We start from the raw sequence: 27,530 nt of genomic DNA on the forward strand, positions 1-27,530 counted from the left end.
TACGAGCCTCCGTCTTGTTTGAGAAGAAGCTTTACTCCGCTACAAGCATCATATATATTTCTTTGTTTATCTCTTTAAAGAATGGCTGTACGCTGCTCAAAAATCGACATAAAAATATTTATTGGCAACATTACAATCAAGCCCTTCTAAGAACTGCTGACCAGCTTTGTGAACATTTATCCAGTGATGAACTCAAAGCCTTGGCATCACCCTGATCTGCCTGTTTTCAAAACAATCTTATCAAAAGCATCAGCTTCCTTTGTGTCTGCTGATCTATCCAGAAGCTTTGCTCAGCTGAGATCCAGAAGGAGGCCCAAGACTGATTGCAACACTTCAGATTAGTCAATGTATTATGGTAAACTGCTACAGCGACTGATCACACCTACAAACAGATTAATAGTCTCACGTTTTAAGCTCTTTAAAAACACTGATGCATTGCTGTTGGGTTGGATGACTTGTACTGACGCATGCATACTGTACGCGTTAATCATTGTTTTTACATGTGTGCTCTTCTTGTGTGCTTATTTGTAGACCAGTGTGGAGGAACAGATGAAGAAGAAGCTTTCGGAGGAGCAGTTTGCTCTGCTCCAAGGCACCATATCAGAAGCTGAGAACATCATCCAAGATGCTGTTGCCAAGCTGGATGATCCTCTGCACATACGCTGCACCAGCTCTCCAGGTCTGAAAGCTACAAAACCCACATACCTAAAATTAAAAGCAGCTAAATCCGTCATTATAAATACGAACTTGATGTGGACATACAGCACTGCATGTATGAATATTTTTGATTTGGTTTTTGTTTCTCCTACACACAGATTACCTCATAAATCGAGCGGAGGCCACGTTGAGCTCCATCGACAAAATGAAGAAGGGACATGGAGATTATCTGCGCAACATGGAGGGTGAGTTCCTTCTCCTCCTCATGACGCAGTGCGGTCGGTTCAAAAGGTTATCTGATGTAACCATCTGCTCCCCTACTTTATGCTCTCGTAACCAGACGCTGGCGGGCTGCTGAGATCTCTGACCCAGTTCTCCCACTTGGCCGCGGACACGATCGTCAACGGCAGCGCTACGGCACACATGGCACCCACTGACCAAGCTGATCGTAAGGAACACTGAACTGCTGGACACACATCACACTTCCTCCTTACATGCATACGTCTGCAGAAGCATTAATTTTAAAGCGAGTTTATTCTTGGACAACAAGCCTTGCAGAAATGTTGCTGACAGAGCGTCTTTGCACTGTGATGTCCTGCAGGTCTGACGGAGAACTGCAGAGGCTGTGCCATGCAGAGTCTGCAGTACCTAAAGGAGCTGAAATCCAAGAACACCCTGCAGAGGGCCGATCCAGCTTCTGTTCGACTGATTGTGCAGAAGATCCTGCACCTGGGTCAGGTGAGGGGAAACAGCAGGATTTCTGCAGAGATGCTGTGCATCACACTTTTTGTCCTCACTGTTTTGCAAAACATTTTTAAGATGATGGCTCCTTGAATAATACAGTTGTTGATTGTTTTGCAAATTATGACCAATGGAGCTGATTTACTGAAGATAAAAAATGTTCTGCTATCATGTGTAACTTTTCATTGGCTCAAACATTGCTCTTTTAAAGTTATAAATATAAACTTCCATGTGTTTTTATTGGGATTTTATGTGATAGGGGACAAAAATTATTTTCTTCCCAATAAAGATCTGAAAGGTGTGGCATGTATATATTTACCCCCCATCACTCTTGACGCCACATAAAACAAATCTGGTAACCAATGGCCTTGAGAAGTCACTATTCCTGGTAATTGGACCCATGTGTATTTTATTCATTGTTTCGGCGGTTCTGTGGTCTTAGGATGGGTTAAATCAGCTTCAGCAGCATAACTGTGAACATGTTGATGATCTGCCTGTTGGGTAGATTTTATGTTTTTGGGTATTGATGCTCTTGTCCAGATGGAACTGTTTTAGTATCCTTCTCTTTCTTGAGTTTTGCAAATCAATTTTAATATTTTTTTTAGCAAGAGTACACTTTAGATAAGTGGTGGTTTGATGTTTAGTCTGGCTAAACAGTCTAAATGAACTTTAAGGGTTCCGTTTCTCTTGCTTTTGGCACAAATTAAATACAAATTGCTGTGATCAAATGGTTATTTGGACTAAATGCTTAAAATGTTTTTTTTTGTTGTTTTTTTAGAATGAAAAGTTGTGATTACTGTTGAAAATAAATTGTGGTGATATGATTTCTCTACTGCACAGTCTTGTAAAAAAAAAAAACAGCTCAGTGGACAAACTGTCTTTCACATTTATATTTTCATCAGCAGTATAATCTCTTAAATATGTTGTTTAGGTAGTCGTTTGGGGATGGCAGTAGCACAACGTTACACTTCTCAGGAAACTTTAGTTTTGAACACCATCCCCAATGGCACAATTATTGGCACCTCTTCCACTCATACTAGTTCAACCTTTTTTTTGCCGAAAGCGTTCTGGTAAACAATTATGTGAGAGAGATAATGCTGCTAGCGTAAAATATTAAATTAATAAATATCTTTCATTCTGCTTAACCTGGTGGAGCCAACAGATGTGTTTGGCACTGCGTGTCTCCCAGAGAAACTCTGAATGAGCTCCGAGAGATGCAGCTTGAGATTAACACTTCTGCTTTGCTTTTTTTCCCCAATTGTTTTTGTTGCAACATGCTCTTAGTTTTTTTTCTTTTTCCACCTAAACCCAGACTGAAATAGTTTCAACTGCCTTTTCTATTTAGGAGCTGCGGCCGAAAGGAATGGACATCCGTCAGGACGAGCTGGGAGATCTGGTGGATAAGGAAATGGCAGCAACATCAGCAGCTATTGAGGAGGCTGTACGCAGGATTGATGTAAGCAGTGATGTACCGTAGCGTGCGCTGATCAAAAATTTTATTTTAAATTGTGCCTTAACTGCAGATAATAATTGTCCTGTGTGGATTTCAATTTAGGAAATGATGAATCAGGCACGGAAAGACACATCAGGGGTAAAACTGGAGGTCAATGAAAGGTTTGTTCTTTTTTTTTTTTACATATCTAAATTCATCTGTGCCACTCAGACGTTGGTTTCTAATCATTTTTTAAAAATTTGTGTACATTTTTGTTAAATCCCACTTCTTTTCCCAGAATCCTCTACAGCTGCACTGATCTGATGAAGGTGAGTTTTTTTTTATTATTCTTTTAAACAATGTTCAAACTTGTTATAGACCAACAAGCTTAGTGTGTGTTCTTATTCATGATTCATGTGAACATATGTTGAGTTTCTTACTCAGTTTCACACGTATCCTCCTTCAGGCCATCCGCATGCTGGTCGTAGCGTCCACAGACTTGCAGAAGGAGATCGTTGAGGGTGGGAGGGTGAGTCACTGTTTTCTAAGTTTCCAACCCAAAGTAGCCGGCTTATTCGTCGCCGATTAAGATTCAAGTGGTGGCGTTTCATTCAGAAATCTCGTCTAAATGTGTTGATGCGTTTCTCTATAAGGGCGGAGCAAGCATAAGGGAATTCTACGCCAGAAACTCTCGCTGGACCGAGGGACTCATCTCTGCTGCCAAGGCCGTGGGATGGGGAGCCACGGAGTTGGTGTGAGTTCCTGTTTACCGTCTTGTCTTGTTGCTTATTTTGAATTGTGTGAGCAGAAAAGAGGCTGAAGGGGTGACGTAATTTTCATGTTTTTTCTAATTGTAGGGATTCTGCTGACAAGGTGGTGCTGTACACTGGTAAATATGAGGAGCTGATAGTCTGCTCGCATGAGATCGCTGCGAGTACAGCACAGCTGGTCGCTGCCTCAAAGGTAATCATCTAACATCTTAGAAAATATCATGTTCAGGAGGCTTCTACTCCACATCAACATCGCCATATAAAGCCAATGTAATGTAATCTTCATAACTTTTAAAAATCTATATTCGCTAATAAAGTTTGGAAAATGTGTCATTTTAGTCTTCTATCTTGTCCATTAAAAGGCAATTTTTACAACTTTTCCTTCTCGGTTTTGTCCAGACTTGTAGCTCACAAATTATAGATTTATTCCCATGACATGGGTAAATATTTAAGAGGAGGAAAGAAAAAGGAGAGCAAAAGGCAGCTGAGAACGTAGCTCAAAGTTTCAATTAGTGTTACATTTGCTGAACTTGGCTGTCAGAGCATTAATAAGTTCCAGCTTAAGAAAAATGTCTTCACTTTATGAACTCAAATTTATGCTGGAGGTTTATATGATGATTTATTCAATGAGGAGGAGGAAGTCAGTAGAAATGTTATTGGAGAGCAGTATCAGGCAGACCTGTCAGATCTTTAGGGTGAGTCTTGTCTTCCTGTAATTCACAGCAGTGGTGAGCAACAAATTGTGACCAGAACCATAATTCAAAACTCCAAAACGTCCAGGAATAATGACAACATTCAGATTGACCCTGTAGTTTCTGCTGAAGTTTTGACTAGAATTTTACTTTATTCCAAATCCTCTGAACAACCGGGTTACAAGAACGCTTTATATTAGAGGACAATGTGGCTGTGCAAGTGAGATGTTTCACTCATGACTGTTTAACTCAACTGCAGTAATGTAGCAACCAAATGTTATTTCATGGACATTGTCAAACTGTTTAAGTTCATTTTCAGTTCATTTTCTCCATCAATTTGCTCAGACAGAAAAAATATGTGGCTACAGCTAATTGTCATTGTTAAACAAATAACCATTTATTTAACAATGCTCATTTATTCACCTTTTTCTTTTTTTTAACTTTTTTTTACTTTCATACTTCATTTATGGAAATCTGATTTGAAATTTGCTAAATGTTAGTACGGCAAAAAACCTTTTGGTTTTCAAAATAATTTAGCTTCAATCTGATCTGACTTTTTTCAACAACATCTGGAATAAAAAAAACTATTCTTTAAAAAAAGAAATCTGATAACTTTCGACAGATTGTCACATTCAAAGTTCTAAGTGGAAAATCTAATCTGCGTGCCAGCTGGCTCATTGTGCAGGACTTGTTCTGAAAAGGAAAATTCTTAGCTGAGGGCCGTGTCAGTAGACAATCTGATCAAATGTCCTGATAAAAATAATTTGGGTAATGGACTCGTATCTATACGGGGCTCTGGTGAGAGAGAAGTGAAGTCTACGAAATGTTTTAACGCAAGATTGGATTTTCTGCTCTCAACCCATCAAGCTGCCTTTCTAAGTTGGAGTTCATGGAAAAAAGAAAAAAAAAACCCTTACAACATGGTCGGTTTCCAGATAATCAAACATGATTTTTTTTTTTTTTTTTAAACGGAAAACTCAAAAGATTTCTCTAAACCTGCTCTGTTCACGTTGATCTCCTTGTTTCCTCTCAGGTCAAGGCCGACCGCAGCAGCAAGAGGCTGGGCGTTCTCCAGCAGGCCTCTCGTCACGTCAACGAGATGGCTGCTAAAGTCGTGGCCTCAACAAAGACGGGACAGGAAAACCTGGAAGACAAAGGTGGGTGCACATTTACTTGTGTAGAAGATCAGCAGACGTATTGGTTGGTTTCTAACCCTTAATATGCTTCAATCGAACAGATCCCATGGACTTCTCTGGGATGTCTCTTATCAAGTTGAAAAAAGAAGAAATGGAGTCACAGGTAAGCAGTGTTGCTGATCATGACTTGCTGTTCCACAAACTGTATTGAAGGTGATCGATTGAAAAGTCTGACTGAATACTTCAATGGAAAATTTCAGTCATGAACCAACACAATAATTTGTTGATAAAATTAGATAAGAAAAGCTGAGATACAGATTTAACTTTAGAGAAAAACCGAATGCGTCGAACATTAGTTGCAAACAAACAGCGTGTGTGTCTCGATCCGTTAGGTGAAAGTGCTGGAACTGGAAACTCAGCTGGAGAACGAGCGTTTGCGTCTGGGTGAGCTCAGGAAGAAACACTACGACTTAGCCGGCGTTCCTATGGAGCAAGTTTCTGAGCGAAACGGCGACACGCCGTCACCTGTCCAGCAGCCCCGTCCTCTCAACATGTCCCCCAAGCCCAGCAAGCCTCCCCTCGGGAGGAAACCCACGCTCTCCCAAAAACCCAACATACCATCGAAACCAGGGGTAATAAAACCTAAAGTCAGTCAAAAATAAGAAAATAGAACATGACTTGAAATTAAAAGTTTCTTCTTTTTCATGTTGCAGTTCAAGTAAATGCAGAGGATGGCAAAGCTTCACTGCAGGATGACCGGATTTAGAGAAGAAATATTTGGCCTTTTTTGTGAATTTCCAGCTATACTGACAATCCAGTGTCAACCTTCTTCTCAACGTTTTCCTTTATTTTTATTCTACCTTTCATTCCTTGTTTGCCAAAATGGCCCTCCTGCCTGTTTTCTTGTTTTTTACTCTTAATGCCTGTAGGAACTGCCCTGTTTTTCCTTTATATTTTCCATGTTTGATATTAAGAACATTTTATTTTAGGCATTTTTAAAAAATTCTGTATTACTAACAACTTAAAAATTAAAACTACTGCTACCTTTTTATGTGGAATGCAAACACAAATCAGCCACATATCCTGTTGATGAACAGTTGAATTTAATCAAGTTTATGGCAGCCTTATTGCACACTTTTAGATCACATCTTTCTCTCTTTTTTTTTTGCTATACTCTGTTCTGTATTATTTATGTTGTGATAGTGGTGAAAGGAGACTGGGGAATGACTTGGTGTGTGTTCATGTTGTTGCAGAAGTATGATATACCTCTAGTTTTGCCTTTTTGTGCAAATTTGCAGTTTTTTTCCCCCCTGAACTGAACAAGATTGTATCAGAGGCCTTGAATAATACTTCATAGATGCATTAAATGTTGCCTGTAAAGATTTGCAGTCTGTACAAGAGACTGCTACTTACACTACATTTATCTCACGAATGTCCCTTTACAAGAGGAGAGCAGAGATACTATGTTAAAGCATAGACAGACCTAAAGCTTGCACACTATGTATCAGCTGTAGATGTCCTATTATCAAACGCTTCTTGCAGGCTGAATATATAAATTTAGGGTTAGTTGATGAGCAACTTTAAGGCGTCTGAGTGTTTCCTGCAGGGTCTTAAAATGCATCCTCTCCTCTTTAAGAATGTCTTTTTACTCAGATCTATTAATGTATATATATATTTTAGTAAAGATACTGGTGTGTTTTTTTTTCCTTGTAAGAAGTGTAAATGTCACTCAAACAATAAATGTTTGATTTAATTTGGTCTTGTGTTGCTTCATTAATAAAATACCTTTTACAAACTTGGGAAGCTTTTGGGGGTATAATTTAGTAAATAGTTTCAGCAGAAATATGCTTTCAAAAATCAATATGAACTTATTTTCAGTTACTGAATGAACTACCAAATGTTCCTTTGTCTAAAAGGAGGATAGACCACTGAAAAATAGTCCAACCCTTTGAATAATGCCAAAGAAGCTGACTTGTCAGTCTTATAAATATGGGTCAACTGCATTCTATAAATTTGAATATGCTTTGTTGAGGCTTGTTTGTCGAATTAAAAGTAACAAAAATAAGAAAAAAGGATAAGCAAGCATCTGTTTTAATCAAATCTATGTTTCTGTATTAAAATGTTTTTTATTGGTGTGATGTTCTAATCTTTATGTTTTCATTAGCTGTTAGTGGAAAATCATAAATAACAGAAATGGCTCGAAAATAGCCATGTAGAATTAACCTAAATAATGTAATTTCACTTAGTGAATTGGGTTACTGAAATAAACTTTTGCGTCTGGAGGACGTAATTGTTGGGCTTCCATGAAGTATCAATAAATGTTTTTTTTTTTAATCTATGTTTTTTTATTTCTTTATTTTGTTTTTAATCTGCTTTAAACGGATCATTTAATCGCTATATTTGACTGGATGTTTTTATAAATGGTAAGTTTTTGCGTACTGCATGCGAAATCATCCGCAAGTGGTGGTTGGGCATCGAAGGTTGCGTATGCACGTCTTGACATGCGCAGTAGTGCTTTGTATATAACTTGAAGGAGGAATGGTGTCTTCAAAGCCGTTGAAAAAACGACAACTTCTATAAATTACACAGCGCCTGTGATCGAGAAAGCACACACTGCTATTACCTTTAATATATTGTAGTTTTATGTTTTATTATGTTGCTTATAGTAATATTAATCCACTGTTCCCTTGTGAAGTGGATGGTTTTTGAAATTAAATTATTACTTGCACAAACAGAACTTCACCGTTTAGCTTGATTGAATAAGAAGAGTCATAAAATATATGCTAATTCACTTTATTCATTGACTTATTTTGAATTGAGAAGGCGGATAAGTTTGTGCCACAGCACTTTGATAGGTGGAATCTTAAATTTCCGAGTTTTCGGTTTGACCCGAAGGCAGCATCAGCGGTAGAGCAGCACCGCAGACGTTGGTCAGGTTTAAACTGTCAACAAACTCCAACAGGTTTCCTCGGCGTTCAAACACGCCTCAGCGTGCTTCCGTAAACTCATTATTTCCACTCTTAATGTGAGCCTGTTGAAAGCTTTGAGGTTAGCAGAGATATGCTGGATTTCGAGGGTGTAATTAAAGAACCAGGGACAGACAGAGACCCACGTTATGTCAGCGCTGGACAGACCCGCGGCGGAGCTCACCGTCATGGACGTGTACGACATCGCGGCGGTGCTCGGCCAGGAGTTTGAGCGGGTCATAGACAAGTTCGGGTGCGAGTGCCTGGTTGGGGTGGTTCCCCGAGTGGTGCGGGTTCTGGAGTTTCTGGAGGCACTTGTGGGCCGCGGAGCAGCTGGTCAGGAGGCTGAGGAGCTGCGCAGGGAGCTGGACAGGCTGCAGCGGGAGCGGAGCGACAGATACGAGCAGGAGAAGAAGCACCAGAAGGTCAGTGCAGAGAATCCGCATCGACTTGACAGGCTCTTCGCTCTGCAGAAGGTTCACACGTTGTCCCGCCACAACCTCAAACTCCAATGGACTTCATTGGAGTTTGAGGTTATAGAGCAACCTAAATCTGTATATTTCTATTTTAATTACTTAAGTTATTTTAAGTAATTAAAATAACTTATAATTGTGAAGTGAAAAGGAAACGATATCATTTAATGTTTTTTGTTTGTTTGTTGATTTTTTTTTCTTTTTTACAAAATGAAAACCTGATAAGCTCAACATCTATTAACATTCAGCCCCCAGGAATCAACTCACTCTTGCTCTCATTATTAATGCTGTTTTTCAGGCATGTCCAGCTTGAACATCTGGAGACCGATCTTTGTTAACAATTACTGCAAGTAGCTACTGCTCTGTTAGATTTAACAAAGAGCATTTTTGAACATAAATTTAATTTTGGACTTTGACTGAATAGAAGTTGAAACTAAACCATTCAACTCTGGCCACAGTTCAGTGTACTAACCTCAATGGCCTGTATTTATATTTATTCATATTCACAATAACTCTCTGACGGGCACTTTTGCCTCTGGTGAAGAAAAGCATCCCCACCTCACGATGAAACTTTTACACAAATAATCTGCTTGTTCGATAAATGTTCACATTTTCATTTAAACAAAGGTGGGACGTTTGTTTCGCTGCTGACTTAGATCCAGACCCTGCTCTGAAGAAAGGCAGCAAACCAAAACCATGCTAAACAGATTCACTCGGCTGTCATATCTTCTGTGGCTCAGGAATTGGAGCAGGTGGAAGATGTATGGAGGGGAGAAGTCCAGGACCTGCTGTCTCAGATCACTCAGCTTCAGGCAGAGAACAAGAGGCTGCTGGTGAGCCTCTCGCTGAAAGAGTCCCCCGTCACGGAGGAGGACCTACAGAAACACGAAGGTGGGTGCATCTTTCTGATTGATTATTAGCCATGTTGTAATCACTGCAGAGAAAACGCAGTTCATTATGCTCATGCAAATACAAACATAATATGAGATATCAGCTCAAATTCTATATTGATTCTTCCCTACTGTTAATCACTCGGGCATAAAAACCCAATAAAGTCAAAGGATGAACCAGTGTGGCATTGAACATTGAACCTGTTAAACTGTTCATGTGTTTAATTTAGTTTTTTCATGACTCGGCCTTTTATTTGCCCTCAATTTGTCCCCTTTTCTGTCACAACACTGCACAATTTAGTGTTGCGGTAAGGTTAATAAAAAGTAAACTGAAAATTAGCTAACAAGCAAAAAAGTCAGAAAAAGACTTTTAAAAAATCTACATAAAAATACACGTTTGTAAGTTGACCTCAAAGTAGGTCAGTCGGGAGCTTGGAAAGGAGACTATTTTTGAAGCAGACCAAAATATATCTCTTGTGTGAGACTCTTGGTGCGTGCAGCTGTACTTACAGTCTGAGCTGCAGCCCTCACACACTCGCTAATGGATTTGCGCACTTAAATAAATTAGTTCTGCATGACTAGATTACCGTGCCCGCTGATGCATTAGTTTTCTTAATGGTGTATGAAATGATATCATTGTGCAAGAAAATCTAAGCAAGCCTTAAATAGATCGGATATTAAAAAATGGAAATAAGCATTTTAGCATCTTATAATGTGTTTACTGCATGAAAATAGGCGTTTGGAGGTTTGTTTCTACTTGAACTTTACATGCTGTCTGTCTGATAACACATCTGTAAAAAAAAAAAAAAAAAAGAGATTTTTCTGTGTGGATTAATTATTGTGGCTCTCATATCACTGACAACGTCTTCCTTATTAGCACAAACGTCTGAGAAAGAAAGCCGAGTGATACAGAAGCTAAAAGACCTGGCGGATAAACAGAGAGACGAAATCCGTGCGAAAGACCACGAGCTAACGCTAAGAAACGAAGATGTTGAAGCGGTCAGGATCTGATCTTCAGTCAAAACATGTTGACGCCATCTTTGACATGAACTAAAGTGGCTTTAACTCTCTCAAAAACAGCTCCAGCTGCAGCAGCATCGGCTCATCAGGATCAACCAGGACCTTCTACACAGGACCGGACTGATGGAGGCTCAGGGCAAGACGCTGATCCAGCAGAGAGCTGAGCTGGAGGCCTCTGCCCAGGCGCAGCAGCAGGAGTATGCAGCGCTGCAGCTGGAGGTCAGGAGACTGACAAAGGAGCTCCAGGAGAAGGAACTAGAAAGAGAACTTGTAGAGATGGAATCCCCTCTGGGAACAAGATCTGGGAACTCTTCACCAACGTCGGCACCATTGACGGTAAGAAGTGTGTCGGGCTGCTTGTGATGCACCAAGATAAAATGACATGTAGCAGCTGTAAAGGGGGAGGAAAAATTTAAACGATTTTCTAAATCATTTCCTAATCAAAATATGACAAGTGTGGCATGTTTATGTGTAATCCCAGATTACCCTGGTACACTAAAATACATTCTTGTTGAGCCACCTTACTAGAAAATAGGGTCCAATTTCAATCTCAGTATAAATCCAGCCATTCTGTGAAGACCTTGGAGGTTTGTTAGAGGACATTAGTGAACAAACGTCATCAAGAGGACCAAGAAACACAGCAGACAGGTCGGGGAGAAAGTTGGAAAAAAGTTTAAGGCAGGGTTAGTTCAAAATATTCTCCCTACCATGTGGAGGAAAGCTTGTACAGCACATTACCCTGGACACGTCCCAACAGTGAAACATGGTGGTGGCAGCATTATATCGTGGAGAAGCATTTTTTCAGCAGGGAAAAGAAAACGGATCAAAGCTGAATGTGTGCTGAGTGGCCCAGTCAAAGTCTAGCTCTAAATGCAATTGAGAATCCGCAGCAACTTTTGAAAACTGCAGTTCAGACGTCACACTCTACATTCAGCTTGAGCTTTTGCACAAAGAAGGAGGAACAAAATTTTCAGTCACTTGATGAGCAAGACTGGCTGAAGTAAAACACCATGAGACATGCAGTTTGCAGCAACAGGTGGTTCTACGAAAGACTGTTTTCTATTTAAAATCATGCATCATCTTCCTCCCACTCAGCTACTTTGTCACATAAAATATGATGAAAATGCACGAATGTTTGTGGTTGAAATGAGACCAAATGTGAAAACATCCACTGTGTTTTGCCAAGCTCTGTAAATGGCTGTTCTTTGTCCCGAATCCAGGCTGCAGAAACCATTCTTTCTGACTCTGTCAAACCGCGTTCTGTGTGGGTGGAGTGTGGAGGGGATCCTGGCTTCATGGCAAAGTGCCTCGAGTGTGACAAGAGCCTCTCACTTCTGTCAACAACAGCAAACAGAAAGAATGAGGGAGACCTTACTAAAGAAGAAAACACTGCAGCACATGTTCTGGTAAGAGCTTGTTTCAATAGACTGCATGCTGCTGATAGAAATGATTTCTACATCCCATTTATTGCTAATCAGCTGTCTCAAATTACCTTTTTCCACCACTAGCTTTCAGCAACATAGGCCTTCTTTTGAGCATAGCAAATCATTTACCATCACCGTGACAACCAGGTTATCATTTCCCCTGCTTGGCTGCCCAGAGGCCCACTCAGCCACCGGCTTTGTTACTGCTGTTGATGCAAGAGAACAGCTGAATGTGTGTTTTTTTTTTTTTTTTTACTGTAGACACAGTCAGCTCCTGCAGAGTCTGAGGATGAGGCAGACAAACCTCGTTTCACCTTGCAGGAGCTGCAGGATGTCCTGCAGGAGAAGAACGAACTCAAAGCCCAGGTGTTCATGCTCCAGGAAGAGTTGGCGTATTACAAGAGGTAGGATTTGATTTGAATTCTCTCACTCTGGCTTCTGTTAAAAAGGCATTGGCACTGGAATGTAATGAAACATCTATTTTGCTTCAGTGAGGACTTGGAAGACGACACCAGTCCTAGTGACTCTACCACAAATACCCCATCACAGCTAACTTCAGCCGATCAGCCTGAATCAGGAATAAGACGGCTGTAAGTAAAGAGATCAGTACTTCTTTTTTTTTTTCTTCCACCACCTGATTCAAGGTTTTTAACGCCCATTTTTGCTTTTAATATCAACAAAGGAATTTGCAATAAATAGTAACGCTGCCATAAAAACTCACTGAAACTCTTTCAATGTATTTTTGTGTTTTCTTCTTCAACACTCCTCAACCTGTTGTCCATTTTCTATCTGGACAGGATCTTCACTGCCATAATGCCAATGGTGGCTGCCGGTTTGATCACAGACGATCCCACGTTGTTGCCAATAAGAAGACTTGTTTCCTTTGTATGACTTGTCTTTTAAAGGAAATGTTCATCTCGACACAAAGAGCTGATTTAACAGCAGAAATTATTCTAAGCTAATCCTATGTTGTGTTCATACTAGACATGGGCCAATTAGAGAATCTTGTTGTATTATAGTAATAATCAAGCACAATCAGAAATGTCAAAGATATTGTGATTGCTTTTATGTTAAACAAAAAATAAGTTTTACTACTGTTGTTTAAGCAATATAGCTGGCTGATTTGCAGTGTGCAGTAACATGTGCGAAAGGAGAGCATTACATTTTTTATGTTCCTCACAGCTGGAGAAAACTCAAGCACTTTTATGACATATTATTGAGGGATTTAATTCAGAAATGAGGAATGACAAAAAAAATGTTCCTACATTTGAAGCCATGAGTTTTTAAAATCTCTGGATGCCTTGATGTTGATAACCAACCCCTGCCTATTCATTTTATTTACATCAGTGTGAATTAACGGGGCTGTTTTTATATGTTTTACTTATGGCCAGATTGGCAAGAAAGAGCTTTAAATGAATCCAAATAGTCCAAATACAGGACAACTGAGGAGTTCTTTGAAAATAATGATGAATTATGAATAGTTTTTTGGGTTTTTTTTATTTAGTTGTTCTTAGCTTTGCAGCATCGTCTGAATTATGTAAAAACTGTGCCTTTACAAGTTACTTGGACATTAAGGGAGATTTATGTTTTTAAAGTCATAGTGTGTATATTAATCTGTGTGAAAAGTGTTTTTGCTCAGAGAAGCCACAGCCTTACTGCTTTATTATTAATAATTATGTAACAAATTTGCTGTGGATAGCATCATGTGTCTGCTGAGCAGTACATGTAAAATTGTGTTACTTGTGATTAAAGTAATAAAAGTTTATTTTTGCTATTTTGCATGTGTGTGTCTATTGAATATAAACATTGATTCTGAAAAGCACTACAGGATCATGGCGCCCTTGATGTTTGTACATTTCACAGACTAGCAGTGTTTAGTGTGGAGAAGCAATTTTCTGTTCTTGAAATTCTTGACTGGATCTTTTCACCCTGACAAATAGAGAAGGCAATAAAAGTGGTAAACATTTAATCACGTGATCTATCACTTGATCCTGACGGTTCTGGGTGTCACGAAGAACAGATGACAAGGCGAGCTTCCTAGTTTTCCTTTAAATCTACGACCTCCCTTTACGCTTTGATCGTCTCCAAGTGAGCTGTCCTAACCGTAGACGATCTTTGAGCTCACCTGTCGCTAGGATACTTTGCCCTCCTCTGCTGCCACGCCATTGGAGGATGAGTGATGGGGGGGAAGTACTGCTCCGCTGGAAGTTTGTTACCTTCGTTTAGAAAATTAAAGTCTAAAACGGAGAGCAATCGCTGTGTTTGGAACTTTTTAGGTAGTCTGTTGTTTCAAAAGTGACTTTATTCCGTAATCTTAAGGAGTCCAGCCGTGTCGCGATGGAGTTTGGTGAAGAATCGTCGCCTGCTCTGGCCTTCGAGAAAAACGCTTTTGAGCTCACCGTCGAAGATGTGTATGACATTTCCTACGTGATCGGCCGAGATTTGTTAAAAATAAGCAGCACTGGTGAAGAAGTGTCGGATTTACAGTTCAGGATAGTCCGAGTCCTGGAAATGTTTGAAACGCTGGTGAACAAGTACAATCTGTCAGTGGAGGAGCTGAAAATGGAGCGGGACAACCTGAAGGCAGAGCTGGACAGGATCATCAGGGAGGGCTCTTCCTCCTCCGGACAGACCGGGGTGAGCTTCATCCTCCGGCTCAAGCTCTTGTCAGGGGGAGACGTGGAGAGGTTTTAACAATGTCTTCCTTGTCCCAGCAGCAAACTGTGGGAGCTAATCAACTGGTGGTGGACCTGAATGACCCCAACAGACCGCGCTTCACCATGCAGGAGCTGAAGGAGGTTCTGCAGGAGAGGAACCAGCTGAAGGCTCAGCTCATGGTGGCCCAAGAGGAGCTTCAGCTGTATAAGAGGTCCCCACACAGCCTGTTTTATTAAAACCTGATTTATCCGTCAAGCTGCTGGCACCGTTTCACCACTAACGCACAATAATGTTAATCAGTTATTGTTTATTTGCATTAGAAGCACCAGAAAGAGTTTGTTTTGCATGTAATCCCACACAGAGCATCAACAACCAAGACAACAGTTTTGTAAAAAACAAACCCGCTGCAAAAAACTGGGATGAGATTCTCATTGTTTGATTACCTTGAAAAGAAATTACTTTTTAAGTGCATTTACACACAAAATGTAGCTAAAAACGAGGAAAATGTTTTAATTCAAGTAAAAAAAAAAAAAAAAGCTATAAATTATGCTCAAAATTGCTAATATTTATAAATGATGTATTATTACAGCTATTACACTGTAATGAAAGAGCTGCTCATTATACTGAAACAGTGTAATTTGTATGTTGCAAAACATCTCATGCAATATTTGATAGACTTTCATATGTATATTGATATGCATGTATACATATATTTGACCATTTGTGTCAACTCTGTCTGTCCTCCACTATGGCAGCAGCTTTACAAACATAAAGACTTCAGCTCATGAGGCTGGGACATCCTGGAGATGGCAATTTAAAGAGAAACTTGTCTGAAAGAGTTATCTTAGGTCCAAATTTTACACGTGCTTATTATATATTTTCGAAGTACTTGCTGTACAGAGGAGCAATGTCCCCTTTTTCCTATTTAAAAAACTTATATAATCCTATATAATAGTCAGTCAGACTATCTGCAAAGGAAGTCTGACTTTTGCTATATAGAGGGTTCCTATCATTTTTACAGAAAAGTTTTGAACTTCATTTAGTGATTCTGGACAAGTATGCAAAAAGTAAATAGCAATTTAGGGAAAGAAAGGGATAGGGCTAGGGTTTGTCTAAATGTCATTTTTGCAGGTTTTGCAATTAAAGTCTGACCATAATACAAATATCTGCTGTAACCTTTTTATTGAAATGAGAGAAAAAAGACTGAATTCTGCTGAATGGTGTGAAATGTTTCAAGTTCCTCAACTTTGAACACTATTTTTAATTCAAAATTGCTGTACCATCTCTCCAAGTGACCATAAACCTGCCAATTCTTCTGCAGTGGGATTCTACCTCAATCTGAACCCACCATGGTTGACGTGGATCTGGGTACGCCGCCAGCCACAGAGGATGGTTCATCCACAGTAAATGAGAAGACAACCATAGGAAAACTGTAAGTTACAAAATGGTTAGATCTAAATAATAAATTAACTAATATAAACTTACTTTGAATGTCAGAAAGTTTTACTATCACAGGTAAAATGCAAGGAATTCAAAGTTGTTGTTTTTTTCCTCAGTCACATGATGCTGAGGTGAAGATAACAGGCAGATTATCCTTACAGCCGTTCTCCTGTGCGCTAATGCTGTACTTGTGACCCAGTGAAGTCATGCTGATGCAGAGAATGTTTGTGCGTGAGGAGTGAGTGAGGCTGGAAAATGTGTCCATCTTCTAAACTATTGTCGGTAATTACAAGCTACTCTGACTTGGATTGGAGCGCCTGTCAGCCATTAACCCACCGTTCCAGTGACGGGACAGCTATACATTTCTCCTAATGTTCCATAGTTTTCCCAAATGAAAATCCTGGATTTCTCAGTTTCTTTAAGGGCCTTTAATATAAATGTATGTCCTTCCCAGACCTTACTGCAGGCTTTTCTACAAGACAATATCAGGAAATATTAAATTGTGATATTTTTGATGAAAACTGCAATATCAGTTTTGATTAACCCACATCGCTTAGATACATTTTCTTTCTTTATCATTCACCACTCTGTATGAGCTTTAGCATCTCTAACATCGTAGATCCTGTGTGTGAGTATTAAGGGCAGATAGAGTCCATCCTACTTTCCAAATACAATTTAGATATTTGATAGGGTTTGCACAACATGTCACAAATATTTTGTCATCATAATATCAGTGTGTTCAATGTTTATATTGCAAAGGACTGATTGGAGGAAAGTCACTGTTGGCTAATATATCCCAAGTGTTATGAACTTACATTTTTCATGGCAATGTAACATTTAGCCAACTAGTCAGAGTCTCACAGCAGCGGATGCTCACACGCTGGACACAAACAGCTTTATCCAAAATACTAGAGGCCAAAAAGGGATGGCGACAGATGGGGAAAAAGAATATAAGCATATATCACACAGATTGTTGATTGATGAATGGATGGAAGGATGATGGATTGATGTAAGGATGGGAGGATTTATATTTTCTAAACAATCGTTTGGAGAAAAAAATTCTGGAAATGAAAATGTTGTTTGTGCTTTTTCAGACAAGAAGAAAAAACTTACTTTCCCTGACTGTACAGGAACCATGACTGGTCACACATGATAAACTAAACTGACTCTGGACTCTTTCTGTTTTTAGGTTTTCGTTCAGGAGAAAATGAGAGGAGTCCTTCAGATGATCTCTCTGTCTTGGAGGCAAATGGGATTTATCTGCACAATTTCTAACCACTTTTGTAATTATTGTTGTATACACATGTCAGTCTAACAATATTTTGTATAATTTTTAACCTAATATGATTTTAAGTATTATGATACTAGAGAAGCTGAACTATAAATAAGTTTAGGTAACTGGAAAGTATTAAGTTAGAGTCATTCCCTGTTCAAGCATTTTTAAAACTGTGCTCATTTAAGTTTTGTCTTAAATCATGAAGTAAACAAATGGATCAAATATGGTCCCATAAAGTCAATCGTATCAACAAAACAATGCAGATTACATTTTTTATGCTGGATTTTTGGGGCTATTTGCTATTGAAGTGTTGTAAATATTGCCTGTTATGAAGAAATTAGGAAAAAATACCACTCAGACATAGTGTGTGATATGCAAAGTAGCAATAAAAACAGGGTTGCTGATTGTTGACAGCCTGTGTCATTTCTTTCTTTTACACAGGACATGTGATTTTCTGTTTTTACAAATAAAATCTGCAGAATGGGTCATGCTTTTGTACCATGATCTCTTTACTTTGATACTCCATAGTACTGTTAAAATACTATATATTCACCTGTGTACAATTCAATCAATCTCAGTATAAATGCAGCTGTTTAAACACCCCTGAGGTCTGTTGTTCATATCTAGGATTATGATATTCATATATCTGACAAAAGTAATTTCTTTTTTCATCTAACCAACAAGTTTGTTTCTGGAAAAAAAAAAAGACATGCAGCTGTCAAAAGATAAAAGTTTATTCTAAAAAAAAATGTTATTCACAATTTCATTTGAAAGAATGTAATGTAAAAAATATGTTTACTTTTACCAATAATCAGTGGAAATAGTTCATCAGCTTGACAGCAATCAAACTTCCAGTTGCTGAGCAGCTTATTTCATGTTTCCACTGGTATCTTATTTCAAGTCTTTGAAGTTGGAAGGCCTCTTTGCCATCACCCTAATGCACCAACATGTTAGTTAAAACCAAAAGTTTACACTGAAGCTAAATCTGCCAGGGGTACAAATATTTTTTTTGACTTAACTGTACAGAACCTGAATATCTAAACAGCAAACATCATGAGAAACCACAGAGTAATGAAGAAAATAAAGACGGCAGAGAATTTGCACGACACCATGAAGATCATCATAAATTATCTTTAGTTTTTTTTCCTCATATCAAACTCAGGCTGTATTTCACTGTAGCCAAAATAGCATTCAATTCATTTAAAAAAGAAACTAAAAGAATAAAAGCACATCTTGCAGAAAAAACAAAAAAACACTTCAAGTATTCAGGCATTTTTTAAAAGAGTGTCATTTTATGTACAGCTCACTTTTATAAAGACTGAGAACGACTCGTGTTCAGCATAATAAAACTCTCAGTATTTAAGCCACGGGTGTGCAGAGATGGACTCTTTGCTCCGATCCCCGTAGTCATAGAGCAGTTCCTCCTCTGCCTTGATGTCCCTGGAGGCCACAAAGATCAGATGAGGTGTCCCGTCGATGGGGTGGAGCCTCGTCTGGCAGTTCCCACTTTTACTGTGGTTCAACAGCCGTCCAAGACGGTTCGTTTCTTTGGTAGCATCTATGCTGTAAAGCAAAGAAAGCAAAACGTTTTAAGCTTCGATAGGCTGCAAGTCTTCTAGTTTTATTGGTGTTACTTCAACCTACCAGTAGGTTTTAGCCTGATACTGGAAGTAATACATGTAACAGCCTGTTTTAGGGTCCTCAGAATACTGGGCCTCTCTCTTTTTGGCCTCAGCCAGGTCCAGCAGGTCGCCATGGTACTCGACAACAAAATCTCCCTTTTTGAAACTCTTCACAGCAAAGACTCCTCTTCCTTTTCCTTCAATGTGTTTGACCTGATGACATTCAAATCTCTGGCATTTATTTGGTCTGGCGAAATGGTAAACCGTTGTAAGAATTGTAATAATGTTTCTGCCAAACGGACATCTGAATGTAGTATTTGGTGAAAAAATAAAAAATAAAAGGGCCACATTACCTCCAGTCCTTCTTCGATGCCGTTCTTTAACAGGTCATCAATGTGTCTGTGTTCTTCACTCTGACAATCAGATCAAAGTTTTACTCAAAACTACTAATTTCAAAGTGACAGTTTCTCACCATGACTTAATAAAAGCAATCTTCCCCCTCCCCCACATACAAACCTTTATCTCCGTTTTAGTTTTCCTGTTACTTCTCCTGATGGGAAAATAATCTGTGACTTTTCTGTTTTGAAGAGCTTTGTTCTCCATCCTGGAGAGAAAGACATTGTGATTGCTCAGCCAGCTGTGAAAGTGCATCAGCATCTTGGCAAGTAATGCGGACACAATGTACTCACTTTTTTGCTCCAAGCTTGCGGCGGCTGGCTTTACTCCGAGGCGTGGCCGATGGCACTGCAGGGCTACCATCCGATTCTGCGCTGGGCTCTTTTTGCTTTAGTTTGCCAGAGATTTGCTTTTTTGTCTCACTTTGACACGGCCCGTCCGGTTTCTGCTCTTTGGAGCTACAGCTCTTAGATTTTGCTTCATCGTTTGTGACTGACATGAGAAGGAAAGAAGGATCAGAGAAGCTGCTTTAGAGAACATTGTAAAAGTATTCATAGTTCTTTTGATGTTTCTTAGATTTGATCACATTAATCAAACTTTAATTTATTTTATTGTAACTTTACGAGACGAACGAATGCAAGTGGAATGAAAACTATATTTGGGTTAAAAGTTTTTTTTTTGTGTGTGTGTCATGCATTTGTATGTACAGCCACCCTGAGTAAATACTTTGTAAAACACTTTTCAACCAATGATAACCGCAATTCTTTTGGGGATATTGCTGAATGGACTGAATACAAATACACACCAAACATTTCAAATTTTCATTTGTAAAATAAACTGGAAAACAAACAAACATACAAAAAAAAACAAAACATAAATGCACAATTTTGATGTAAAAATGCTTTTGTTGCAAAAAAGGTCAAGAGTTATAAATAAGTTTGTCTTTTTGAAAGTGGTAATATTTCTGATTTGTCTCTGGGAAACTCACCTTGCTTCAGCTTTGACAGACCAGGATCAGTGGCATCAGAATCATTCCCCTCCAGGATGAGCATGCTGGAGCTGTCGCTCAGCGGGGACCTGGGTTTACCTGCACTGCGCAGACTCTGGACAACTGGCTGTGTTTTATCGACAAATTCCTATAAAAGTGAATTTTCTTGGCATTAATCAGAAAAAAACCCCAACAAAAAACATAAAGACCTAATAGGGAAAAAGAAATGCAATATTATATTTTGAAAGGCAGATAAAAAAAAGCCTTCTAACTGGCTGGATTAAAAGAAAGCTGCTAGAATTAAAGACTCTTCTGCAACCAAATTAAAAGTTCTGATTTACAAAATGGGTGTATTTTATATAATTCCTATTGACAGAGTCCCATTCGAACATCCATCTTACAGTATTTGACACAAGTCATTTTTATTAAATGTCTGTACATCATTTCTGCCTTAAATGTATGTGCAAACACATTAAAAACTAACAGTCCCCATAAAACTCAACCCTTTATCTTAATTATGACCACCCTTTCTCAGTATATCAAAAACACATTTCTAAGCTCAATGGGGGGGCTCTGTGTGATGGACAAAAATTTGCATTCAATTTACATTAATCCACAGATTAGAAAATAAACTGGTTGTTCAGGTTTGGAAAAACAACTTTCTGTTTTGAAACAAGGTCTGGAAATGCAATTGGGTTTCCATACCCTATGCTACTTGATTAGAACACATTCGCTTCTTTTTAAGCCATTTCTCGAATCCTCTCAAAACATGCTAAATCTATTAAAGGCCTTTCTGTCAACTTAGGACACCAGCAGTCTTCAGAAACATAAAGTTACCTGCCTGGAAAACAAAGTGAACCAGTGACATTGTGTTAGCCTGGTCTGGAGCAAGCTAGCTGCACAGGATAAGTTGCCATAGTAACTTATGTGCTACTGTCTTTGTGAAATTGAATCGGGGATTTAATCCGAGTATAAACCCTGCTGATTTGTGTAAACGTAAGCTTTATATTGTTTATGCCAGGACGAGGCATACGAGTATTTGGACGGCTTTTTGAGGTTTAATTTGTTTGCTATACGAGTTGACAAACGGGTGTGTGTGTAAAGCATAACATGCAGGAAACATACCTTGTTAATTTGTGGCTTGTTTTCCTTTGTCTCCGCTTGTGAGGTAGTTGTTTGTTCAGCAGTCTCACCTGTTTTTTTGTCGGTTTTTAGTCCATTTTTCTTCCCTTTATAAACATAAGAATATCCAAAAATAGCTATTCAAGTTTAATTCTCGAAAAACTACATAGAACAGTCGTAAATTTTACCGTAAATTCTTAAAAAACTGCGTTAAATTTGGGTTTCTCGTTTTAGTAAATAATTTGCTATAACCTACACAGGGTAGTTTTTACAGCACTCTTATCCGCTTTCTAGAAAATTTCACAGCTGCATTGTACAAATATCAACTAATGATAAAGTTAACCTTTTGCCATCCTCAGTTCCTAGAATATCGTCCAAAAATAATGTTGTCCTCCGTGTCGCCGAGTTCTCCTGGGTTTAATTTAACTTTAATGTCGAAGAAATGTCAAACCACAGCGCCGTAACGTTACACAGTCGGCATGGAGGATTTAAAAATCCGTTTGCGATTCCCATTGGGTAATTTCATCAAAGAGGCGGGGCGCGTGCTTCAGAGCAGCTTCCCCATTGGTTGCAACTTCTGCTACATCTATTCTATAACATATAAACATCTGTATGTTTTTACAATTCACAAAGCTATATTGCATGTTACTGATATAAAAATGTTGTTTCAAAAAGGAATGAAAAGTCAAATAAACACATACATAGAAAAAATATAAAAATACTAAAAATAATTGTCTTTTTTCTTGCCCACAAATGTAAACAATCAAAACAATTCCCACAAAAGAAAAAAAAAATCACACAATATAAACCAATGTTTATATTGCTTTATAAACATTTTGTGGTGATAGAATGTTGATAATCTGAAATCTAAACATTTTTAATGGGATTTTTGGGGAATAGGGTTTTACTGACACCTAGTGGAAGTAGATGGGAGTAGTACTGATAGATAAAAAAAATTTATCATTAGATCAATAACTGAGAAACTAAGAGAATAAAAATAACAGGATTTGTAATAAATTTTTCAGAAAGAATAAACTGTTTATTTCAAGATTACAATGGACTAGGCGTCCACCGATTGGAGTTTTCTGGCTGATCGCAGATTACTGATCTTTAAAAAGCCTCATCTGGCCGATGTCGCTAAATATAGCAAGAACGTAGCTCAGGTGGCAACAGTGGGGTGACTATTGTTAACTGCAAACATGCAGACATGACCTGGTGGGCTAATCTATCAGTCAACCCTCTCTCATATCAGAGCAACAGATGACAGTAGTTGATTTTTAGACATTTGCTGAGGCAAATAAGATCAGTGGATAAGACAGACTTCACATACAAGTATCAGCTGATCACAGATCTCCTAAAATTAAGAAGCTCAAGGTCAATAAATCAGCTGGCCAATAAATCGGTGCACCCCTACAGTGGACTATCCACACTAACATTTTAAGTGTCATCTCCAGGTTTATTGTCTACGGCCAAGGATTCTTTAAACAGTCTTTTCTTCTCCAAATTCTCATTCACTCTCTTCCGTTTTTCTTGTTTCCTCAACACAGATTCTTTCTTCTTCACCACCAACTCACTGAGTTCACCCTTATATGCCACATCAAGTTTCTCCCTCATTATATCCCGGGCACGCTTTCGGTTTATATCCACAGATCTGGTCTGATGACACTACAGGAGGGGTTGAATGAGAAAGAAACAGAAGTTATAAGACAAAATTCCCAACTCTAGTTCCAAGTATTAAAGTATTAAAGTACATATGTTTTCCAGCAATATATTCTAGATATTTCACATATTGTTGTACTTTGTCATTAAAAACTAGAGAGGACTGACAAAAATAACCGATTGCTTTAAAACTTTCAACATATTTTTCTTATGACTATAAGATAATTTGTGGATTTTTCTTAATTTTAGGAACCCAGAACAATCAGTTGATAAAATGGCAGTTCTTTTCCTGGCTCCCTCTACCCTCTTTTTTAATGATCCACTTGGAGACATGCCTGTTGTAGTATAATCTGACCAATCACCACTAGAAACTTCAGCTCTAAAACATAAAAACATATATCACTCCTCACACTTACCTTTCTGCCTGTTTGTTTGTTTGTTTGTTTTTTTAAATAATATTAACGAGTTTCCTCACAATACAAGCCTAGCATTTTAAGGTGTAGGACCTGTTTGAAAGCTTAGATAAAATATATTGATTCTATTAATTATTAATTAATTTAACCTAATGCAAGTGGATTAATAAGAGATTTTATGTAATATCAACTGTGCTAAATAAATATGATCCTAAGTTTCTTAGGCACTATAATCCGAGGCAAGGATACATTTACTTACTGTAAATGGGAATTATAATAAATGCTAGTTTTTAGAGAGACGTTTTATGCGTACTCTTGTATATTAAAATATCAGTGAAAATCAGAAATCTATTATCCACTGTTTATCACAACTGTAGTGCGGATTTAATTGACAGATAAAGTAAACCCTGACAGAAAACATAACAGCTAAGCCTTAAAAATTGGACAAATAGCAGAGCTACCTTCACTACAATCCCGGTGGGGATGTGTTTGAGCACTACACAGTTGCTGGTTTTGTTAGTAGCTTGTCCTCCTGGCCCGGATCCCCTCACGAACTGCTCTTCCAGCTCTTCCTCCAACAGGACTGGGAGATCAGGCAGGTCCTTCTTACCAAAAGCCACAACCCATGAGGGTGCAGGCGGGGTCAGTCTGAGCAGCGGAGAGAGACCAGAAGTACTTCTCCACATGAACCGCCTGGATGCTCCCAGCAAGCTGCTGGTGAACGGGAGAAGGGATGACATCGCATTGCAATTTACACAATCAGCAGTAAAACTAAAAGTTTCCAGTTTCCAGACCGAAGAGGGGGCAGCCTCAAAACCTCACTGTGAAGCTCAACCTTTCCGCTTTGTTTACTTTAATAGGCGTCCAATCAGCAGGCTTGCTTTTTTCTTCGTTTCGACAATGAAGGTTTTGCTGACTCAATAGCACCACCGTGTGCTGAACAGTGGAACAAATCAAAATTGCAACATAAAAAATTTAAAATAAGCAACAAAGAAATTGAGTTCAGTTTATTTATATGGCACGGCACGAATATATATCAAATGTAGTTTATGTAGAAATATATATAAATATATTCAAAGTCAAGTCCACATTCCAATACATTTCTGTTTCTAAAACAATGCAGTATTTTGACTTTGGCCATTTTCGTCCACATGGGAAGAGTTTAGAAACTGTCCTAGGAAAACCCAGATGCAGGACACTGGCCTTTGAGGACAAATTGGACACCCCTGGCCATTGTGGAAGGCCAAAACCAAGTCCCTGGAATAGTGCAGAGGAACACATGTACCAAATAAGGTCCTGAGGTCCCACAGTCAAAATGGGAAACTCCATCAAGAGTGGCTGGCAGTGACAGAGATAAGATCCTGCTAGATTTTGGGATCCAGATTATAAACCAGAGATTACTGTCCAACTGGACATTGTGGTGATAGAGAAAAGGTAAAAGAGGGGATTAATGATAGGTATTGTGATTCTATGGAATACAGACCTCAACAAAAGAGACAAGAAGCTTGAAAAAAAAAAAAAAAAAAAAAAAACAAGGGCTGAAAGAAGAATAAACTATGGTATTGAAAGAAAGGGAAAGCCTCAGTGGTGGCAGTGGTCATTGGAGGACTTTGACCTGTGACCTCTATACTGGGAGAGTGGTTTCTGCAGATTCAAGTAACAACCTCTGACATCTCTGTCTTGAGGAAAGCGGTCCTTGGAACAACAAAGGTACACCAAGCCTCTAGTGGAGGACATCTACAGTGTCTTTTACAACAAATTTAAACATATAAACATCTATATAATGGCTGTAGTTATATGTTATTTAAAAACTATGCTGTTTATGTCGTATCATGTAATTTCATTACAGATGAGACATGTAAAGGATGAAAAAAAATCTAATAAACGTACATTGCTATTCAGAAAATACATCCTGGATAAAAATAGCTCTCAGTTTTTTTTTCCACATACACATTAATGGACTGTGATGTAATGCTTCCTGTTCCTCACTGACAGTAACTAAAATTAGTAAATCAGGAAACAGGTCATCGGGAAAAGACAATCTGTTGCTGATGACCTATGACGACATCTGTCTAACATGTGGAAAGGAAACTTACATTTTCATCTAATCTCTCAATTCAAATTCAATTTAAAAAAACTTTATCATTCCCAAAGGAAAATTAAGTGTCATTGTAGCTCATTAATTTAAAGTCTTCAAAGAGTTATTGTAGATAGTGATGGCTGTTGGCAGGAAAGATCTCCTGTAGCGGTCTGTACTACAGTGAATCAGAAGAATCCTCTGACTGAAGATTCTCTGTTTTCCCATGACAGACTCATGAAGAGGATGTCATGGGTTGTCCATAGTTTTCTTGATTTTGTGAAGAATCCTTCTTTGCATCTCCAGAGATCCCACAGTCACCCTAGAACAAAACCAGAACAGAACCAGCCTTCTCTATCAGGCTGTGGAGCCTTTTTAGATCCCTGGCTCTGATGCTGCTGCCCCAACAGATACACTCATGTTCACAGTGGTGCTCATTGAATCTTTATGAAATTAATGCATTTAGTTTTTAATGTGAAAATTTTCTTGTGGACTACCAGTAGAGATTGAGCTTTATAAATAATTGCATTATTGAGATAAATGCAATTATCTCAATCATGTAGAATATTAAGGTGTGCCCAAGGTGTGTGTAGTGGTGTATGTTTCATTTTCTTTTAAGGAAATTTCTTTAAAAACTTTTTTTTAAAGCCGAAGGTGGCTTCCAGTAAAGGAAACAATAAAACAATCTGAACAAGAAATGCTTGCAAACTTTCAGTTGGTTTGAACAGCTGTATATTCACCTGTCAGTGGAGCTGGGAAAGTGGATGGGATGACCTGAGGGTCAAGAGCCCTACTATGGTTATACAGAAATAGAGCCAGTGGAAAAGAGGTCAAAATGAAGAGACGAACCAACACAGGCTGGTTCAACATAAAGCATTTGATTCTCTGATATACTGCAGTTGCATCCTGGACAACTAACAGACACAGAAGGATTTCCTACCTAAAATATTGCCTTCTATTTCCTCTCTTCCAAGATTTCCTTAGACTTAAGGTAAATCCACATTATATGCAGAACCATTACCGAGATACACATCTTGATAAAGGTTTAATGGCATAATAAAACTCTGATTGTTCTCTTTGGAATTTCACTTTCTTCTGCAATTTCCACCAGAAAAATTCAGTTTACATCATTCTCATTTTCGCAATAAAACGTAATTTTTTTCTTCTTTTTTAATTGTTAAACCATATTAGTGAGATTACAAATGGGTTAACTCTTGATTTAGTTCAGTATTTGTTTGGATACAAAATTTCACAATGCAATGCGTTGGGCTTCATCACAAACGATGCTTTCAGGACTCACCACTGTGAACCGGGTATGTTGCTCTTGTGGCCTTCAGGACTGGTTGTTGGTAGGTAGGAACAAGGCTGATCAAATGTAATTCATGCAACTGAATTTGTAGTACATAAATAAATTAGAGGTAGCCTTACCATTAGCTGAAAATGTATTTAGTTAGATTTTTTAAATTAAAGTTAATAAATAATTTATTACATTACTGGACTTTTGGTAATTTCAGAAAATACGTGTCAACTTTATGGTCTGGTTTCGACCAAAATATTTTATTGCCACCAGGGGGAGCGCTACGCTCAGCGCTTTGCAGACTGTTAAGTATGCATTATCGAAAGGCAAATGCCGAAAAACCTTTCAAAATAAAAATAAAATAATTTTCTTTTGTCGTTT

The 27,530-nt window shown here is 38.5% G+C and overlaps 5 protein-coding genes across 6 annotated transcripts in view; 3 read left to right on the forward strand and 2 right to left on the reverse strand.

Moving 5' to 3' along the window:
- hip1rb (huntingtin interacting protein 1 related b) overlaps positions 1–7,181 on the forward strand; it is a 26,422-nt gene extending 19,241 nt beyond the window's left edge. The window contains exons 19-32 of the mRNA XM_015004850.2: positions 532–679; positions 816–902; positions 998–1,105; positions 1,259–1,395; positions 2,744–2,854; positions 2,954–3,012; positions 3,129–3,159; positions 3,297–3,359; positions 3,484–3,584; positions 3,688–3,793; positions 5,326–5,449; positions 5,530–5,591; positions 5,821–6,060; positions 6,142–7,181. Coding sequence (XP_014860336.2) covers positions 532–679; positions 816–902; positions 998–1,105; positions 1,259–1,395; positions 2,744–2,854; positions 2,954–3,012; positions 3,129–3,159; positions 3,297–3,359; positions 3,484–3,584; positions 3,688–3,793; positions 5,326–5,449; positions 5,530–5,591; positions 5,821–6,060; positions 6,142–6,150 — 1,386 coding nt within the window. The 3' untranslated portion in view covers positions 6,151–7,181. The remainder of the gene's footprint in view (positions 1–531; positions 680–815; positions 903–997; positions 1,106–1,258; positions 1,396–2,743; positions 2,855–2,953; positions 3,013–3,128; positions 3,160–3,296; positions 3,360–3,483; positions 3,585–3,687; positions 3,794–5,325; positions 5,450–5,529; positions 5,592–5,820; positions 6,061–6,141) is intronic.
- Positions 7,182–8,326: 1,145 nt separating this feature from the next.
- Positions 8,327–13,975, forward strand: LOC106909821 (RILP-like protein 1). Its single transcript, XM_014976294.2, has 8 exons — positions 8,327–8,819; positions 9,608–9,758; positions 10,635–10,756; positions 10,838–11,113; positions 11,998–12,183; positions 12,463–12,605; positions 12,693–12,791; positions 12,999–13,975. The coding sequence occupies exons 1-8, from the start codon at positions 8,544–8,546 to the stop codon at positions 13,090–13,092; spliced, it is 1,347 nt and encodes a 448-aa protein (XP_014831780.1). The 5' UTR covers positions 8,327–8,543; the 3' UTR covers positions 13,093–13,975.
- A 379-nt stretch (positions 13,976–14,354) lies between these two features.
- Positions 14,355–18,063, forward strand: rilpl2 (Rab interacting lysosomal protein-like 2). Of its 2 annotated transcripts, none has more exons than XM_014976298.2 (4): positions 14,355–14,838; positions 14,916–15,070; positions 16,181–16,291; positions 17,489–18,063. In XM_014976298.2, the coding sequence occupies exons 1-4, from the start codon at positions 14,539–14,541 to the stop codon at positions 17,508–17,510; spliced, it is 588 nt and encodes a 195-aa protein (XP_014831784.1). In that variant the 5' UTR covers positions 14,355–14,538; the 3' UTR covers positions 17,511–18,063. The 2 variants fall into 2 exon arrangements, with proteins under 2 accessions (XP_014831784.1, XP_014860341.1); XM_015004855.2 differs by having other exon boundaries at positions 14,360–14,838; positions 14,919–15,070.
- Positions 18,064–18,289: 226 nt separating this feature from the next.
- Positions 18,290–22,587, reverse strand: kmt5ab (lysine methyltransferase 5Ab). The gene is made up of 8 exons (XM_014976295.2): positions 22,047–22,587; positions 21,707–21,810; positions 20,582–20,729; positions 19,887–20,085; positions 19,714–19,801; positions 19,551–19,610; positions 19,220–19,410; positions 18,290–19,138 (listed from the first exon to the last, which is right to left on the reverse strand). The coding sequence occupies exons 1-8, from the start codon at positions 22,054–22,056 to the stop codon at positions 18,928–18,930; spliced, it is 1,011 nt and encodes a 336-aa protein (XP_014831781.1). The 5' UTR covers positions 22,057–22,587; the 3' UTR covers positions 18,290–18,927.
- A 133-nt stretch (positions 22,588–22,720) lies between these two features.
- Positions 22,721–24,638, reverse strand: mtrfr (mitochondrial translation release factor in rescue). Its single transcript, XM_088008848.1, has 2 exons — positions 24,237–24,638; positions 22,721–23,368 (listed from the first exon to the last, which is right to left on the reverse strand). Exons 1-2 carry the CDS (start codon positions 24,513–24,515, stop codon positions 23,141–23,143), a joined length of 507 nt encoding a protein of 168 aa, XP_087864974.1. The 5' UTR covers positions 24,516–24,638; the 3' UTR covers positions 22,721–23,140.
- Between the last annotated feature and the right edge of the window lie 2,892 nt (positions 24,639–27,530).

The sequence above is a fragment of the Poecilia mexicana genome, unplaced genomic scaffold (assembly GCF_051168715.1).
Source record: "Poecilia mexicana isolate PSO_F unplaced genomic scaffold, ASM5116871v1 scaffold_9, whole genome shotgun sequence".
Taxonomy (NCBI): Eukaryota; Metazoa; Chordata; class Actinopteri; order Cyprinodontiformes; family Poeciliidae; genus Poecilia; species Poecilia mexicana.